Below are 14981 nucleotides of genomic sequence, written 5' to 3'. Positions count from 1 at the left end.
GAGGGGCGGCGAAAGAAAGGCCTGAGCATGCGCGTTAGGCGCCACTGCTGTACCTCCAAAGCCACAGGCAGCCCAGGCAGAGGGCGAGCGAGAAAATATCTGAGCATGCGCGTTAGGTACCCCCAGCTATGCCTCAGCTTGGTACAAAGCCCTTTGGCGGATTTTACCCACATTTCAATAGAAAAGGCACGCCATTGGGGGAGGTCAAACACTGCTCGTCTTGAATTTGATACAACAATAGGGCTTTCTCCTAAGATTTCACTGCTAAAACACAACTGTAGTACATTAATAAGTAAAGGGGAGACGTTAATATAAAACAAGGAACCATAGCTGTCAACTTACAGATTTGAAAATAAGGGATCAGCAGCCTTGAAAATAAGGGACCTGCAGCCTCACCTGTCCCAGGCACTCCAGTCTTCCTGTCCTCCTACAGTCTGGTCAAACTCATGCTGGTAGCTTTGAGAACACTGTCCAGCCAACTTTGTAACCAGAGGTTCAACTGAATAGAATCTGAATCACATGCACCACAAGGCTATGCAGCCTAAACTTAAGATGGCTCCCCGGCCTGGCTTTGCACTGCAAAGTTTGCAGCGGCACGTGCAACAAAATGGTGTCCAGCATTCAAAAAACCCCTCAGCTTGCATTAACTAGCCACACACAAGGCATGCAAGGTCCACCCCCCAGTCGTTCTTAGACTTCTTATTGAGTGAGCAACACAGCCAAGCAACACAGTTGGAGCCTCCCTCCTCCCTGGCCGGCAGGGAGGGAGGGAGAGGAGCTGCTTCCTTTGAAATTTAAGGGACATCATTTAAGGGACATCCATCAATAAGGGACAGCAGCGGGACATGGCGCTGGAATAAGGGACTGTCCCTTCAAATAAGGGACACTTGACAGCTATGCAAGGAACAAGAAGGTAAAAATCAGCTACTAAAAAGCTGCACAAATTAAAAACGTTGAAAAGATAAAAATTCCCTGAGACAAAGCCTCTTACGAGGTGGGTTCCTCAAGAGTAAGAACATCAGAGTCCTGCTGGATCAGACCAAAGGTCCCATCTAGTCTAGCATCATTTAAATATATTTGGTTATGGAGGCACATTTCTTGCTTAGCTTTGTTGCAGGATTTCATTATATTTATACCCAAAGAGCTCAATCTGGGGTGCATGCTTCTCTTTTCCCGTTTTATCCTCACAACCACCCTGGGAGGTAGGCCAGGCTGAGGGTCTGTAACTGGCCCAAGGTCACTCAGTGAACTTCACTGCCTAGTGGGGAATTAAACCTTGGTCTCTCCCAGGTCCTAGTCTGACATTATTCACTGCACCTCGCTGCTCTAGCCGATTTACTGTCTTGTCTAACAACAAACTGACCTGAAAAGCTATTCAGCTCATTCCAAATTTTATGTTGTTATGAGTTCAAGTCAGGGGTCACTAGCTAGGCAGCCACAGCATGTTTCCATAAATATCCCCTTAAAAAATCTGTGGTGCATGAGAAGACACAGAGGATGCCCCCAGCAGATTGTGCACTCGTCTTTTTCTGCTCTTTTAGATATGGCAGCCTTCTTGCATTTTGCCACACACCCTGCAGCTGCCATTGTGTTATGCCATATCCCCCCGCCCCCCACAACAGCCATTTTGGGACTGGCATCCACACTCATGGATTTCTAAAAATGCCCACTTGCTGAAAAGTTTGGCAACCCCTGGAGTAAATTTACCTTGCTCTTCTTAAGCAAGAAGAGAATCCTTTGCCCTTACTTGCTGGTCTGTTTAACAACCCGCAGCCTGTCTCCAGGGCTGACCCAAGCCATTTTAGCACCCAGGATATGGGATCCTCTTTACCCTGCTGCAACTTACTGCAGGCATTGCGGAGAAGCTGTCGCACGGCTTGTGTGGCTTTGCCTGGCCACAAAACTGCCAGCAATGGAAGTTCAAGCAGTGTGACAGCAACAGACAAACAGTCATACTCCTTCTGACACACAGGTGGTGTGCACTGGGGTGGGTGTCCTGATTTTGTTGCTCCTCCCAATCTGCCAACTGAGATAAGCATTTGGGATGGGCCAGCCTGTCTCCCATAGAACCCAAAAGATCCTGGGATGTATTCTTGGTCACACAGTTCACTGGTGTGTGGGCTTTGCAGCCAAGCTCACAGCCAAACTGAGCATGTGCCCCAGCTGTGCTGGGAGATCCGTAGTGCTGGGAAAGCAACTGTCTTTCAAGGAAACTTGTTGGTCGCTGCTGATCTTCCAACTGAGAACCTCCCCAATAGGCTTCTGAGGGTCTCCAGGGTACTCCAGAACAGTCTGAAAGGGGTGGAGAACCTTTTGCAGCCCAAGAGTCACATTCCCTCCTAGGGAACTTTAAAGGGAACAATATGAAAGCAGCAGGCAGGGCGGAAGTGGGCAAAGCAGGGGACGTGGCTCTGACTTTTGTAAAGTAGCCACATAAAAGTCAGAGGTGTTATCACAGTTGATGGACATACTCCAGCCAGGCAAAAGCAATAAAAAATACAGAGAAGGCCAGTGAGGAGAATCTTAAGGGCCAGACAAAAAGGCTTGGAGGGCCACAGTTGACCCAGGGCCTAAAGGTTCCTCACCCATTTTTGTCAAAGACACAAGAACAGCCCAAACGATGCTAGAAACCACATTTTATTCCTCATCGTGATAAAGCTCCAGCTCAGCAAGGTTTGCACATGATTTTAGCTCCACCTTTTCATCCACCGGTGGGTATCTTTCCCCCACAGAAGCGCTTATTCTCTCGGTAGAAAACATATATTAAAACAGAGGCAAAATTTTATACATCTGGCAGCAAAGTGCTTTGGCAAGACAGCCACACGCCTCTCTTCACTGCCCTGGTCCCGACAGGCTCTTGTTCATGAACTGTCTTTTCACAAAACACATCCACCACTAGGAGACAAAGGGAAAAGAAGAGGAAGTGTGAAAATGGAGCGAAGAAGTGGAAATACATCCAAGTTTCCACCCTGCAACTTGTCTTCAAAGACATCGCAGTGAAAAATACAACCCTGCACTCCCCGATCTCTCATTAACGTCTAACAAAATTCATGATGTGACATGACATTGTCACACCAGGAGCACGTGATTGGCTGGTGTAACATCTCAGTGAGATGACATCACATACTGTGGGTTCGTATTATCCATGCTTTTACTTCGCAATGTTTTGTAAATTACTTCACAAAATAATTAATAATAATAATAAATTTCTATACTGCCCTTCATCCGAGGATCACAGGGCAGTTTAGTTTTAAAACACAGGCATACTTAACATAATAATAACCCCCTCCATAGTTTAAAAGGCCATAGATTGTTTAACCAGCCAAAGGCCTGGGAGAAGAGGAATGTTTTTGCCTGATGCCTAAAAATATGTGAAGAAGGTGCCAGGCGAACCTCCCACAAATGGGGAGCCACCACAGAAAAGGCCTGTTCTCATGTTGCTCCCTTCCAGACCTCTCATTGAGGAGGCACACAAAGAAAGGGCCTCAGATGCTGATCACAGGGTCCGGAGTTGCTCAGGTGCGGAGAGGCGGTCCTTGAGGTGTTGCAGTCTTGAGCCACTTAAGGCTTTATAGGTGAAAACCAGCACTTGGAATTGGACCCATAAACTAACTGGCAGCCAGTGCAGTTGGGCCAGGATTAGTGTTATATGCTCAAACTGCCTTGCACCGATCAACCTGGCTGCTTTCCAAACTGAGGCAGCCCCATGTATAACTGGACTTGATAGCAGACATGAGGCTGCTGCGAAAAACTGAAGCTGTGTGCCACGTTCCCCTCTGATCTCCCACAAGAGACTTTTGGGGAAAACTAAACACACAGCTTCTGTTTGGCAGCCATCCTGGCTCTGCAATCAAGTATGGTGCTGCTCTAGCTAGATGTTGTAAAGTAAAAAGATAGTCATACAAAACACACCCTGATTACTGATAGACTCTCTGTATTTATTTTGTAATATACCACACCCTATCCAATTGGCTTAAGGTAAGGTAAAGGGTAAAGGGACCCCTGACCATTAGGTCCAGTCGTGACAGACTCTGGGGTTGCGGCGCTCATCTCACTTTATTGGCCGAGGAAGCCGGCGTACAGCTTCCGGGTCACGTGGCCAGCATGACTAAGTCGCTTCTGGCGAACCAGAGCAGCGCACGGCTTAAGGTACAATGCCATAAAACAGCCTGCCCCAGCCTGGGCTCTCCAGATGTCCTTGCACTGTAACTGTCATCATCTCTGACCAGTGACAACGCTTGCTGAGGCAGGGAAGATGGGAATCCAACACCCTGAGGGCATTGCCATGGATGTACACAACTGATAACGTAGATATGAACAGAGAATTTTTAATTAAATACATGAATTATTTGCCAAATTCCACTGGTCCTTCTAAAAAACCCAAAAAACATAAGGCAGAGGTGGGGAACCTGTGGCACTCAGAAGGTGTTGGACTTTTATCCCCCATCAGCCTGAGCCAGTGTGGTGGCCAGTGATCAGGGATGATGGGCTCTGTAGTCCAACATCTGGAAGGCCACTGGTTCCCCAGGTCTGTTCTGTCAGGAGTCTGCTGAGACTTAAACCAAGGATGGCTAACTTGGCTGGGACTGAAGGGAGTCCCCACGGCCACCACAGGGGAGGCACTCCTAGCTTAAATAGAGCCAAGTCACAGAGGAGATCAATATCTGACCTTGCTTGGTTTGTCACTCTGGGGATCAAAGACCTTTTCACAAAGCCTCAGGCCGGTTTCCTGCCTCAGCTGCTGCAAGTAGGCCCTCATAATCTCTGAAAAACAAAGACGTACAACCACGGCCAGATCATATTATAGCTCCCATTCAGTCACAGTTTTGATGAATTAAAAAAAATATTAATAATATTTCCATTTATCTGTTGATCCCAAAAGTTTACAGTAGATATAAACACATACAGTAGATATAAACACATTAAATAAATACAAGTACAATAAAACCATGTTAAATGATTTTCTCCCATTCTCATACTAAACAGCCTCGTGGTGTCCTGCTTTCCCAAATAATACGGTATTTTCAACACCTTGCAACTAGTTTTGCTATGCCACCTCCCAAAAGGTGGTTTCGGCAGCCAGCCTGCAGCTGAAGCTGGCTTTGCCCCTCTCCTCTCTTTGAAAGCTGCCTACAAAACAAGCTGGGATGTTCTCTGCTGGACTAAGTGAACACCTGAAGCCTGTGGTTCCTAGGAACGTGATGCTGGTTCACAAGCAGCAAGCTGCCATGAAAAGTCTCCCCGATCAGATGGAGAAAGCCCATCTGCCCATTCTGTTGCCCAGGCAGAGCTGCTCTTTCCATCAGACTGCAAGGGGCACAGGCACACCCAGACCTCTAAATCAAGTTGTAGGTTCGCAAGATTGAAAGAGTAGGAGCTTGAGGAAATGCTACACTGAAAATGAAGTTGTGGGGAAATGGGGGCAGAGGCTGCTTTGCGTCCTACTCTAAATGCAATGAGAGGAAGGATCCAATCCTATCCTGTACACCCTTAATCCAGAGGTAAGCCCCCTTTAGTTCAGTAAGGCTGATGAATGAGCATATTTAAGATTCAGCTGTAAGTGGATTAAATCCACCAATTCAAGCTTGCAGTCCGCATTGTTACCTTGCCCTTACCTTCTTCCTGTTTGCTGCTAGGTCTGGCATAGAGAGCGTTCAGTGGAAATCCTGGCTCTCCAGGGATGGGGAAATTTGTTATTCCTAATGTATACATTTCTTTTTCTCCCTGGCCTTTGGAATTACACTGGAGGAAAAGAGAGCACAAGGAAGCATGAGCTACTTAAGACAACACAAAACGTAATGTACACGCAACACACAACTGGTAGGATTACAGCAGGATCCTATGTGTCTTTACTCAGAAGCAAGTTCTGCTGTGTTCAAAGGGACTTGCTCGGCAGTATCCCCATACCCACTGTAATCCCTAAGAACGGTTACAGTTTTATTTTAATTTTCAACCCCATCCCCAAAAAGGACAGACATAGGAAAATAATACATTTATATTTTCTTGTTTTTAAACTTTTATTTCCTTCGGCTTAAAAGCAACAACCAGCTCTCAGCACATAAGGAACATCCTCCTGGCTGGGTCTGAAAGCAGGATTCTGTTCTCACAGTGGCCAACCATTTACTCCTGGGAAGCTCACAAGCAGGATGGGGGCCCAAAGGCATTCTCCCCACCGGCGCTTCCTGGGAATGAGAGCAACATCCTGACTCATTACCCTTGGCAGACAAAGTCCATGGAGGCAGACAAGGCTAGTGCCCTTTTCAATGCTGTTACCTTCTGCAGCTTTTTCAAGCACTCCGTAATGTAGAGTGTTATGTAGATCAAAGTTCTGTCGGCCTCATTCTAAAAATAAAAATAAATCCAAGTCATCTCCTGGGAAAACTTAATATCTCTTTTCTTCACCTCTTTCTGCAATCTTAGTTTGCCCAAACCAACTAGCACCTCCTCGTTGTGTTAAGATTGCGCCGTAGTTTCTATTGGTTATTTAAAATCTGTAAGCAGCATACAACCCTTTTTTTAAATAAAAAAAAATAGTTACTAAAAATGCAGCCTAGAGGAAGACACAAGATCTACCCACCCTGGAAGAATGGCAGATGAAGCTGATGGACTATATGGAACTGACAGAAATGACTGGCAGAATCCGAGACCAGGGAGAAGAGTCGGTGGAAGAAGATTGGAAGAAATTTAAAGACTATCTACAGAAATATTGTAAAATTAATGAATGTTAGAATGATGTTGGATAGAAATTAAGTGGTTTCCAGCTGTAATGCTTTAAGGGAATATGAAAAATGGGTTGCTAATAGGGAAAAATCTAATGTTACTATTTTAAGACCAAAGATTAGGATAAACAAAGAGGGTAAGGATTGAATTGGAATACAAAAAAGGGAGGTATGAGGAGGTCTGAGAAACAAGCTAAGGAAAATAAGTAATAGAAAAATGGAGTGGTTTTTAATCATTTTTATTTTGTATTTTTTTCTCTCTTTTTCATTTTGTATTGTAATATCTTAAAAAATATTAATAAATATCTTATAAAAAAATAAAATAAATATGCAGCCTAGAGCCAATAAAACAGCAATATGAAAGCAGATGAAACAGACCAAGTGGGAGGAAGGGGATTCAAACCAGTGAACCATAAGCATTGCCACTCATCGTGTGAATGTCATGCATGGGGATTATTCAACACACACACTGTTCCTCTTCTATAATACTAGAGCTGATTGAAAATCATTGGGAATGTCCTTGTTCAATACATGATTAATGCATCAATATTTTAAAAGACTTTAAAAAGGGATCAGACAAGGGGGGACAGGTTTATTAGCCAGGATAATGGAGCCTCCTTATCCAGATGCAGTCAACCTCCGCACACCAGCTGACCGGGGAAATTGCCTTCATCCCTGCTGGAACCTTCTGGCTGGCCTATTTTGAGAAAAGAGGCCCTGGACAAGGGGAACCTTCCAGCAGGGCTGTTCTAATAGCAGGAGCAACTGATCCCTTTAATATGCAAATCACAGGTTGTTTTGTTTTGTTTTTGGGTACTTAAGTCACTCTTATGTCTGTATTTAATTTCTTTGGGTTGTGTCCATTTAAGTTCTACTCAGAGTAGAACCACTGAAATTGATGGATCTAAGTTAGCCATGCCCATTAATGTCAATGGGTCAGCTCCAAGTAGATACAATCCTATGTTTCCGAAAACAAGTCCCTGGCCCTCCAGAATGCACAGCAAGCATTTTAAAGCAGGTTTTCCCATCCTCCTTACCTTGATTTCATAATTTTTAAAGAAGACATTTGCTTTGAAGTAGTAAATGGCTTCATCTATGATGTCTGTATCTTTTGCTACCAAGAAAGAGAAAGAAGATAGATGTACTTGGAATATTATAAGAAAACAAGGTATCGCAAGAAATGCAAGCTGACTCCTGAAGATGTCTGATTGACAATGCAAAAGTAAGCCCCACCAAGTTCAATTGGACTTACTCCCAGCTAAGAATGCATTTAAAGGATTGCAGCTTCAGTTTCTAGTACTGTACTTTAAATAATATACATAAGGTTAGGGTGGCGCTGTGTTCCAAACCACAGAGCCTAGGGCTTGCCGATAGGAAGGTCGGCAGTTCAAATCCCCACAATGGGGTGAGCTCCTGTTGCTCGGTCCCAGCTCCTGCCAACCTAGCAGTTCGAAAGCACGTCAAAGTGCAAGTAGATAAATAGGTACCGCTCTGGTGGGAAGGTAAACGGCGTTTCCATGCGCTGCTCTGGTTTCGCCAGAAGTGGCTTAGTCATGCTGGCCACATGACCCAGAAGCTGTCTGCAGACAAACACCGGCTCCCTCAGCCAGTAAAGTGAGATGAGTGCCACAACCCCAGAGTCGTCCACGACTGGACCTAATGGTCAGGGGTCCTTTACCTTGGTAGAATACAGAGCTCAGGAACTATCCATGTAAACTGCATGCCTACACAGAATGCTTTGACATGCACCCTAAACCTCATTAATGGTGCTGCTTTTCAAAATATGTTGCTTGACAACAGCACAGAAAAGGGACTTCTCTGTAGGGGAGACCCCTCTTAGAAATACCTCTTCCTATCAGGGTGCTTCCGAGAACTATTAAGAACACATTTGTTTACATAGGCATTTTTTTTCTAGACTCAATTTGCAGTGTACATTTAAAGCAGTACCACACCACTTTAAGCAGTCATGGCTTCCCCCCAGGAATCCTGGGAAGTGTAGTTCCCAAGCAACCCAGAGTGGCTGGGGTAACTCTGTCAGATGCAAATGATAAACTGCTTCAGCATCCTAACATAGCCAGGCCCTTGGTCCATCTAGCCTAGTACTGTCTGTACTGACTGGCAGCAGCTCTCCAGAGTTTCCGGCAGGGAAACCCTTCCAGTCCTATTGGAGGATTGAACCTGGGGCCTTCTGTGTACAAGGCAGATGTTCTACCACTGAGGGACAAACCTTCCATGTTGCGGAAAACACCCTTTTGAGGCCTGCTGTGAACTTACTTTCCTTGGGTGCCGGCCCTTTGAACTGACTCCTGATAGGCAACAACGCCATGTTCCCAGTCAGTTTGGTGTCTGGGTCCATAAGAGTGGAATGATAAGCCTGTAAGAGGGAAAAGAAGGGATAATCAGTAACAAAAAGCCACAGGCACACAGAAAAGCTGTTTCTATGTTTTCCCAAAAATGTACAGAAGAGTCAGAGTTCCCCAGTCCCTGGAGGCTCTTTAGCCGGTCACAGCACCCAAAGGCTAGAATAGGGGTTGGCAAATATTGGCCTCCTGGCCCACAAGTCATGTGGTTAAGTAGAAATGAAGGCAGAGCTCCTGCACCTTTACTAGTTGTGCAGAAGTGGGGATCGCAGCAGCTTCAAGCTTGCTTCACAAAGCAGCACCTGTTGAAACCCCCTCTTCTGCTGCACAATTATTAAAGGTGCCACCTAAGTGCCACCTGGGTTAACAACTGCCAGGTCCTCCAATATATCTTCTTTCTCCTTTTTTGTTTCTGTCTGCTTCCAGCAAGGGGAGCAAATGGGAAGGAGGCAGCGACAAAGAGCAGCATTCGTGGGAAGAGACAGCTCATTGGCAGAGCAGCTGCCTTGCGCGGAGCAGGGTCCTGCTGCAATCCTTGACATCTCTGGGTAGGACTAGGGGGGTCCCCTGCCTGGAACCATGGACAGCAGCTGCCAGTCGAGCTGGGCCAGGGACAGTGGGACCTTTTTATCCTGAGGGCCACATTCCTTTGTGGGGGAACTTTCTGGGGGCCACATACCAGCAGTAGGCAGAGCCAGGGGCAAAAGTCTGCAGGGCAGTGGAAGCCCCTCCTTCCTGCGTATGGCAGGCTTCATTTTAGCCACACACGAGTCAGAGGGTTTCTCCATCCTTCCTTAAAGTCAGGCATTTTTCAGCCAAGCAAATGCACTCAAGGAGAGTATGAAGGAGGTCCAGCGAGGGGTGTGGCCTGAGAATAATCCTGAGGGGCCTGAGGCCTGTCTCTCCCCAGTGTAGACAGTACAGATGAACCAATGATCTGACCCAATACAATGGTGCCCCGCAAGACGAATGCCTTGTAAGACGAAAAACTCGCTAGACGAAAGGGTTTTGCGTTTTTTGAGCTGCTTCGCAGGACGAATTTCCCTATGGGCTTGCTTCGCAAGATGAAAACGTCTTGCAAGTTTGTTTCCTTTTTCTTAAAACCGTTAATCCCCAGGGTGCATTGCTTGAAGAGGTGCAGTTGCGACTTGACTTTGAGGAGCAACTCATAGCACGTGGTGTGGTAGCCTTTTTTGAGGTTTTTGAAGACTTTGCTGATTTTTGAAGCTTTTCCAAAACTTCTTTTGCAGCCATTTGGTAAGTTAAACTTTTAAAACTTTTTGGGGGTTTTTTTGGATTTTGGGTTGGGGTGTTTGGAATTCAAGGACTTGGTGTTGGGGAGGGGTTTGCAAGAATCTGGAAGCTTGTGTGGTTTTTTTCCTGCATTTTTATGATTTTTTGTGACCATTGGGCCACTCTGCTGTTGTTTTTTTAAAAAAATCTGGGTTTGAATTTCTGTGTGGTGGATGGCTGGGGGAACAGTTGAGGAGGGGTTTGCAAGAATCTGGGAGCTTGTGTGGGGTTTTTTTTGAATTTTTATGATTTTCTGTGACCATTGGGCCATGTTGTGTTTCTTTTAAAAAATGTTTTTCTGTCATGTTTAGAAACTTAATTTATTGTTCCTTCAATTTTTGAAATGCTCTTTACAGCATGTGTGACTTTAAAGAGCACTTAATAAACTCTTGTTGTACCAGATTTGGCTTTGTTTGGACTTTTTTTGACCATAGGAACGCATTAATTGAATTTCAATGCATTCCTATGGGATTTCGTGCTTCGCAAGACGAAAAATTCGCTAGATGAAAAAACTCGCGGAACGAATTAATTTCGTCTTGCGAGGCACCACTGTATAAAGCAACTTTTAAAGTAACAACCACCTAAGCATTCTCCTCCTTGTGGTGCAGCAATAAAACTGCTATCATGTTTGCAAAGCTAAGCAGGGTCCGCTATGGTTTCAAATTGGATAGGGAACCACGTGCCAAAATTCCTGGATTGCAGGGGGTTGGTCTGGACCCTTGGGGTACCTTCCAACTCTACAATTGGAATTATTATATTATTCTTGCTCCAGGTCAGTGGGTAGTCAGTGTGGGACCCTCAATGCTGTAGCCTACAACTCCCATTATTCACTGACATTGGCTAAACCAGTTGATGCTAATTGGGCTGGTAGTCCAAAATATTTCAAGGGCTACCCCTGTTCTGGGATGGGCTTCACTCCCTCAAATTGCTCAGCTGCTCAGTGGAATAGGTAAGTCGTGGCTCTCCAGATATCCTTGGGCTCCAACTCTGATTAATCTCAGCCTTGTTGCTGGCATCTTGAGACAATGGAGTGCACCTCTGGGGGTTAAGACAAATTGCTGCAATAGCAGCACCAATGTGACCTCCCTGGGCAGTGTGCATGGAGGTATTGGGCTGCCCAGACAACAAGACCCCCCCCCTCTCAGCCTCACTGATGTGGTCCAAAGGAAAGCAGAGCAAGACGTTTGGCATCAGCTTGGCCGCAGGAGTTGCTGGAAGGAGGCGTAGAAGACGCCATCCAACCACCTTTGGGACTCCACTCTGGATTCGTGTAAGGTTTACTTACTCCTTAGCCTTTGCTTCCCCCAAAGAGATCCCTCAAGGCAGCAGAGGTTTAATGTCAGTCTACAAAACCAATAATTGGGGATGATGGGAGTTGGAGTCTTACGACATCTGGAGACCCAGAGTCAGGTTTCCCACCCCTGGGTGAGAAGGTCAACAAATCCAACCTCTGCTGCTAGGCAGGACCAACCCACATAATACAGAAGTCAATGTGTCTAAAGCATGGGGGGGGGAGACTTTTGGGTCCTCCAGATGTTGCTGAGCTACAACTCCCATCATCCCGGGCAATATGCCTTGCTTTCTGGGTCTGATGGGAGTTGAAGCTCAGCAACATCTGGAGGACCCAAAGGTTCCCCACACCTGGTCTAGAGTGAAACATAAGGTGCTCATTAAAGTACAGTGGTACCTCAGGTTACATACGCTTCAGGTTACAAACTCCACTAACCTAGAAATAGTACCCTGGGTTAAGAACTTTGCTTCAGGATGAGAACAGAAATTGCGCACCAGCGGTGCGGTGGCAGCGGGAGGCCCCATTAGCTAAAGTGGTACCTCAGGTTAAGAACAGTTTCAGGTTAAGAACGGACCTCCAGAACGAATTAAGTTCTTAATCCAAGGTATCACTGTACCTGGTGCTCTGGTCGATGTAGGTCATTTGGGGCAAATGAGTACAGTTAAAATAATAATAATAATAATAATAAGCCACTCTGGGCAGTTTACAAAATAGATAAAAACATAATAAAACATCAAACACTAAAAAAATTCCTGATACAGGGCTGCCTACAGATGTCTTCTAAATGCCAGTCTTTTAAACTCCAAGAAATGTGATAAACGGTACTGATTCACAGGGGACCCAGCAAACCAGGGATGAATCAAGGTATCAGCCTAGCGTCCTTTGAGTAACCTCCAGCCCACAGGTCCAGACACAGGACTGCAGGTATCAAAAGTTGTATTTGGGTCAATGTTTTTCAAATAGCAACTTTTAAAAAAAGAAAGAGCAACTGACGTTTCCTTTGCCCTGCGAATTTACTGCTGCCGAGTGTGATTATTTGATGCACATTAAAAACACATCCCTTATTTTTCAACAAGGATGTTGCAGTGCGAATCCTCCACCGCAGAGAGGGTGCTTTTGTTATAGAAAAGAAAAACCCGCTGGCCATATAAGGAAGTTCTTCTTTCCCCTGACATCGCCAGCAATTCACAACACAAGGCTAATCCGGGCGCAGAGACCCAGAAATTAGAAACCCAAATGGATCTATACCCAGAGTGGGGAGGGGAGGGTTTTAAAAATACACCCCAGCTTCCTTGCGCACGTTCTGGATCACAGGAAGAAATCCAAGGGGCTCAATTAACAGACCGCCTTCCATCTCTCCCCGGGCCCAGCATCTTACGCCCCCAGTTCCTGTTTTTAAAAATCCCTATGAACTAACATTTAAAAGAATAAATAAATGCTGTTTTAGGCAAGTGCACCAGCTGCAGTTCTAAAAGGTACGCGGATCTTTCCCCTTACCGGCATATTTGGGGCGCAGCAACGCAAAGTGACCCAGGAGGGAGAGGTGAGAGGCGCCCTTCCAGCGAGCGAGGCAGCGAAATCTTGCAAAAGGCAAAGCGCTTCCTGCTCCACCCAGGCAGGAAGTGAGAGGCAGGCGAGGCAAAGGCGGCGGCCATGGACCCGGAGAGCCAGCAGGGGGCAGCAGAAGCCAAGTCCTATTGAATTCCACGCAGCTTACTGCCAGGTATGTGCGGTTGTTAATGATTGACAATAATACAGGAATTAAAAAGGCGACCACCTCTTTTAAATCTCATTGAACTAAATTAAGCTTGCTTCTGAGAAACCCAGTTTAGGACTGAAGCTTCATGACTAAGTCATGTGTAAGTCTTCTGGAGTGCCTACTTCTGAGTAAATGTGCATGCAGGTCAGGCTCCACATTTGTTTTTCCCACAGAAGCTTACATTAATATTTGCTGTTTCTTTCTTCTTCTTTAACAACACAGAAAACTGTACATTGCAGCAATGCAAACAGGATTTAATATGTACAGTTCTGAGGCGGCAGAGAGAGTTGGACCATCAAAACATAGCTGTCAACATTTCCCATTTTTTAAGGGAAATTCCCTTATTCCAAATAGGATTCCTCGCAATAAAAGGGAGAAGTTGACAGCTATGCATCAAAGAGCCAGTGCATGAGGAATCAGGCCTTAGCCCCCCCCTTTATCTATCCCAGGGGTGTCCAGCTTCCAAGAGACTGCGATCTACTCCCACTATAAATAAACGGGCAGCGATCTACCCACTGGATTGACCAGAGTTGTCGAGCTGTATTTGAGAGGGGTGAGCCAGTTTTTTTCGGGGTGGTGGTGAGGCGATTGCTGGCGATCATGTAACCAACCAGGATCAACCAGGGACGGCCCATGATCGACCGCCCGATCTCTCACATTGGCATCATACCCTTTTTCTAAGTAGCTTTGGGGAGTGTATGTGATATTGCTCAATTTTCTCCTCACAAGAAGCCTGCAAGGTAGGCCACTATCCAAAACCAGATACTCCTGCTCTACACACCATAAAGGTAAAGGTAAAGGGACCCCTGACCATTAGGTCCAGTTGTGACCGACTCTGGGGTTGCAGCGCTCATCTCACTTTATTGGCCGAGGGAGCCGGCGTACAGCTTCCAGGTCATGTGGCCAGCCTGACTAAGCCACTGCTGGCGAAACCAGAGCAGCTCACGGAAACGCCGTTTACCATCCTGCCGGAGTGGTACCTATTTATCTACTTGCACTTTGATGTGCTTTTAAACAGCTAGGTTGGCAGGAGCAGGGACTGAGCAACAGGAGCTCACCCCATCGCGGGGATTCAAACCGCCGACCTTCTGATCGGCAAGTCCTAGGCTCTGTGGTTTAACCCACAGCGCCACCCGCGTTCTGTCTACACACAATACTTGTCACCAAAACACTTCTCATAGTCAGGGCGGGTCCTCCCCAGTCCTTGTACAGAAGCCAACTAGACTGGTGGCTGGATCTTATTTCACTGATTTTGAAAGGACAGCATCCTTCATCACACCTGAGGCTGTACAAGTTTGGGGTGACTCCCAACACCTGCCAGGTCACTTTGTCTAATGGTAGGGCTGGCTCTGTTCATATTTATCTGAATTAAACATGCACAGACCTTGTCCACCAGGAGGAAAGGAGCAAGGAATCTAGCAGAGAACGTGGGCTGGTGGTGGAGAGCAAGAGGATGTGTGAATGGGGGTCCGGCAGTGCAGGTCTACTCAGAAGGAAGTCCCACCAAGTTGAGTGAAGCTTGCATGCAAGGGGTTGCTTGCTTAGACCCATGATATCTA

At 46.1% G+C, this 14981-nt stretch overlaps 1 protein-coding gene across 1 annotated transcript; it reads right to left on the bottom strand.

The window, feature by feature from the left end:
- Window positions 1-2621: 2621 nt before the first annotated feature.
- Window positions 2622-13300, bottom strand: ARPC3 (actin related protein 2/3 complex subunit 3). The gene is made up of 7 exons (XM_082203680.1): window positions 13161-13300; window positions 8994-9093; window positions 7757-7833; window positions 6274-6342; window positions 5616-5742; window positions 4670-4764; window positions 2622-2895 (listed from the first exon to the last, which is right to left on the bottom strand). Exons 1-7 carry the CDS (start codon window positions 13164-13166, stop codon window positions 2833-2835), a joined length of 537 nt encoding a protein of 178 aa, XP_082059806.1. The 5' UTR covers window positions 13167-13300; the 3' UTR covers window positions 2622-2832.
- Between the last annotated feature and the right edge of the window lie 1681 nt (window positions 13301-14981).

This window comes from Podarcis vaucheri (assembly GCF_965113315.1).
Source record: "Podarcis vaucheri genome assembly, chromosome: 16".
Lineage (NCBI taxonomy): Eukaryota > Metazoa > Chordata > Lepidosauria > Squamata > Lacertidae > Podarcis > Podarcis vaucheri.
This window is presented reverse-complemented; position numbering and strand designations above follow the sequence as displayed.